Consider the following 4,258-nt stretch of genomic DNA (forward strand, 5'->3'; position numbering starts at 1 on the left):
AGAGAGAGAGAGAGAGAGAGAGAGAAAGAGAGAAAAAAAAGAAGAGAATAAAAAAATAGAGAAAAAAGGGACTTAAAAAGCGTTAATGATTTGTAAAATGGCAGTTTGCATGTTCTGGCTTCTCACCTACGTGGGACAGGGGCTGGATTTGGCGGTAGGCAATCGACCCGTGATTATACAAGTACAAGGCACACAGGGACTTGACTATCGTCACGGAAGCAGTAGCATTAGAAAAAAGAGCGAACTGAGCTCGGTAGGTAACAACCTGTTGCATCTAAAAATATATCCTTCCGATGGTCCCTACCGGGACGACCTGTCGAACTGGCTGGTCTTCAACGACGAGCCGCGGATATCCTCGTGGTCGCCCGCGGGTATGCTGATCGACGACATTGTCAAAGAGCCACGGGAGCTCCAGAACGTATTCTTTGCCCTGTCACCCGCCGTGTTGAACGTTCTCTATTCCGAGTACGTAACGTCGCAGCCACACGCTGCAACGCAGCCTCACGTCGCAGAGTCCTACGTTCACGACGATGGCAATCATCTGTTCGGTGGTCGGCAGGTCCATCAGCGTCAGAAGAAGCGGCGCATCGGATGCCGGCATCCGTTGAGAGGTCCGCTCAGTCTACCGATATTGGTATGCGACGAGGCTGGCAAGAAGGCTACCACTCTTCAGGAATCTAGACAATCGAATCACGATGATCTCTACGCGGAGCAGAGATTTAACACTGCGACGAGTACGAAGACTGATCTCGCGCGCGCCGAGAGCGGCACCCCGCTTAACTTACCTACGAATGGCGGCTTCGTACCTAAGGCCTTCGTCTATGAGACTAGCGGAAACAAACTACCCGGAACTAAACGGAATCAGATAACGGTCGGGCGGCGTTCGATCGACGCGCAAGGAGAATCTCCGGGACACCAGGCTCAAGCGTCCTCGGCGTCCTCGGCATCCTCGACGTCGTCCGCTGGCGCGAGCATCGCTTCACAGCTTATGCTAAGATCAATCCGAGGAAGCATACAATACGACGTGCCGCAGATCGGTAAGTGATATTCTCTCCTTGCATATAGATATTTATGAGTAGTCCACGAAAATGTTTCATTGATTAACAAAATTTATCATGTGCTTTAATCCTCCGGATTATAGAAGATTCGAATTCTGGGGTAAATATTTTTCGCAATTTCGCGAATATGAATTATTTATAGTTTCCACGATTTTTTACAGCAATAATATTAAATTGCTTTTCAATAATTTATGATATTACTACTCCAGTTTCAGTTTAGGATTGTATTTCACTGATAAATAATTGACGCATAGTTAATTTAAATTGGAAATTATATAAATTCACAAGAAATATGAAAACGAAAAACCACATCGACTAAATATAGCGTTTTTCACTCATAAGTGTTTAATCCTTCGGAGCTGATGTCAAAATCTGTATAAATAGTTACTGACGCTAAATCTGTAAGATCCATTTAATTTATATATGAATGAAAAGAGATAAAAGGTATTAATTTCAAGGAACCAAAATAATATAACGTAACAAAAAGGAATAAATACTATGTATATTTTACTAAGAATTCAATCCTGTAACAAAGAAAATTTAATTGTTTGACATTTTTGATAAAGAGATTTATAATTGAAGAAGTTTAATAGATTCACGTCAGTTTCGGAAGGTTAAAAAATTCCAAAAATTTCAATGTCCTTCTGATAATATTAAAATAAAATAAAATATATAAAAATATATAAAAATTTGTTTCACTTGCCTAATTTTTTCTTCTTTACTTTTATTATACATATTTATTATAAATATTATTAACACACACATTTATATAAATAGTAAAAATTTATGAGGTTTTTAAAACGTTTGATCAATTTTGTGAGTTGTATACAAAGAAATTTTTTCTGCAAAAATCAATTTGATTAAGCTTTTATTTGATGAATATCAACGCATATCATATGATTTCTCGTATCATAAGTTACAGAGATACGTTAATCCATTTTAAATGTTTCGATAACATTATGTCAAATTTCCTGATAATGATATAGAAGAACATATATATAAAATTTTCATACATATATAAAAATGTATTTCAACTTTGATAAAACATAATCCTCTCTCTCACGTTTTTTTCATTTCTTTGAAAAATATATAGATTAAAATGAATTTAAAAAGTTTTATTTTTGTGAAACTAAATAATATATAATAAATAATATAATACATAATAAATTATATAAAACGAGGAAACAGATTTGTAACTATCTTACTTTTTTGTCTCTTTTATTCCTAATATTCCAATCACTTCTTGACATAATTCTGAAATGAAAAGCTAGATCGAATGTCGAACAAAGACGAATTAAAACATAAGGATATTTTATAATTATGAGAAACTAATTTACTTTAAATCTTTGTTGCTTCTCGTGAAAATGAAAATAAATAGATCAAAAATTGTAAAATAAAAATAACAAAGAAAAATTTGTTTACTTGTAAAAATGAATTTGCAAATTCATAAAATCAGTTTTTTAAATTTACTTATATTTTACATATCTGACTGAAGGATTTAAAAAAACAGTAATTTAGATAAAATGAATTTTTAAATAACGTATTTATTTAATAAAAAAATAAATTTAATAGTGATAGTTTAGAAATTTCAAGAAGAGAAAGCTCATTGCAATTGATATGTGTATTCCTCGTAAATCTCGATTTCTCTGAAAATCCGCATTTATACAAAAATATGAAAGTTGTTCTAATTTTTTGAAATATGACTCGAATGAGTACGTTATGATACAGATATACATGGTGTGAGTTACACACGAATAGAACAGGTCTATAAATCCAAATAAAATGCGTCGCGCGCGAGAAATACAGACAAAGCGCTTCTGCAAATAAAGAAAAAGTGACGAAACGCTGTCGCATAAGCGTGCCCACCGTCCCTCCCAAATTTATTGATCGAAGAGAGCGCCGACGGGGCAAATCCGCGACAAGACGATGGCGTGAAATAAGCCGAATAGGGTATGCCACTACACATCCTTCGGTCGTGTAGATGATATTGAGAAATTTCAAATGTGAGGAATGTGTGGAATGCGGAGGTTCTTTTTATTGAAAAGTTTCCTTAAAATATCAGATTATTTTGAAAAGAGAATCATTATAAAAACGTAAAACAGAGGCTGGTCAAGCGTTGTTTTATCATGTGCTGATCTGTTCGGGTCACGATATATAAAGTGATAGGTCACAATATAAAATGCTACGAATATCCGTCTTGTTATCGCGATAATAATCACATCGCGTTTAACATCGAAATTTACATTCGTCGACCCATATCTCTCATTGTACATATTTGGCATTACATTTACTAAGACTCATCCTACGCGCTTTGAATGAGATCTTCGTATTAAGCAAGTAGCACGGAGAACTAACCACATTTAGCGTACACTGAGTACACGGGCTTTTGAAATACACCGTCATGCTGGGCAAATAACACGGAGAATCAGTCAACTACATGTAATACTGAACATGCTGCGAGAATATTAAGTATACTGAAATGTATATTTAGACATTGATGTAACTGCCAATTAACGACGATTAAATTTATATTAACTGTCACAATTATAGATGAAAAATTCTATGCGGTAACTGTCTTGTAATTAATTTAATTGACATTTTAAATAATAATGGAAAAAATATTTATTTTGATAAACCACAGAAACTAGACATATCAAAAATGATCATAGTCAATAGAAAAAGTATTGACGAAGTAATGAAAACAATAACTGAAATAATATGAATTTTACATGAGAATTTTTATGTTGGAAAGATGATACTTATTCCGTTCCGTTACTGCGTTTTCCAATTCCGCAATACTTTTTCATGCGAGATTTTTTTGGTCGAAATATCGGATAATATTAATATTTATATGGGTAATACCTGAACCTCTATCTAATAATAAGTATAGTGTCTTCAAATTGAATTGAAATTAGTCTTCAAATTGAAAAATAATTTTTGCGATCTTATTTACAGAATGTCCAGTCTCCGAAGACGGAATGGAAAGATTTGCTTGCCCAACTGCGGATAGAATGGGTAGATATCATTGCATCGACGATCATGTCTTGTGCGACGGCTTTATAGACTGTCCTACAGGCGAAGATGAAGATAGGCAAGCCTGCATGTTTTACAAAACCGTGAGTAGAATTATATGACAGTTCTATTTATTTTATATGTATACATGTATGTGTATGTGTTTTATATATATATATATATATATA

The 4,258-nt window shown here is 34.2% G+C and overlaps 1 protein-coding gene across 2 annotated transcripts in view; it reads left to right on the forward strand.

The window, feature by feature from the left end:
- The window catches only part of LOC108687250, a 6,394-nt gene that overhangs the window by 286 nt on the left and 1,850 nt on the right, over positions 1-4,258 (forward strand). Inside the window, exons 2-3 of one of the 2 annotated variants that reach the window (XM_018192939.1) lie at positions 105-1,037; positions 4,014-4,174. In XM_018192939.1, coding sequence (XP_018048428.1) covers positions 110-1,037; positions 4,014-4,174 — 1,089 coding nt within the window. In that variant the 5' untranslated portion in view covers positions 105-109. Of the gene's footprint in view, positions 1-56; positions 1,038-4,013; positions 4,175-4,258 lie in introns of those variants that run through there. The other variant, XM_018192930.1, reaches the window with a different exon arrangement.

Source organism: Atta colombica, unplaced genomic scaffold (assembly GCF_001594045.1).
Source record: "Atta colombica isolate Treedump-2 unplaced genomic scaffold, Acol1.0 scaffold102, whole genome shotgun sequence".
NCBI classification, from domain to species: Eukaryota; Metazoa; Arthropoda; class Insecta; order Hymenoptera; family Formicidae; genus Atta; species Atta colombica.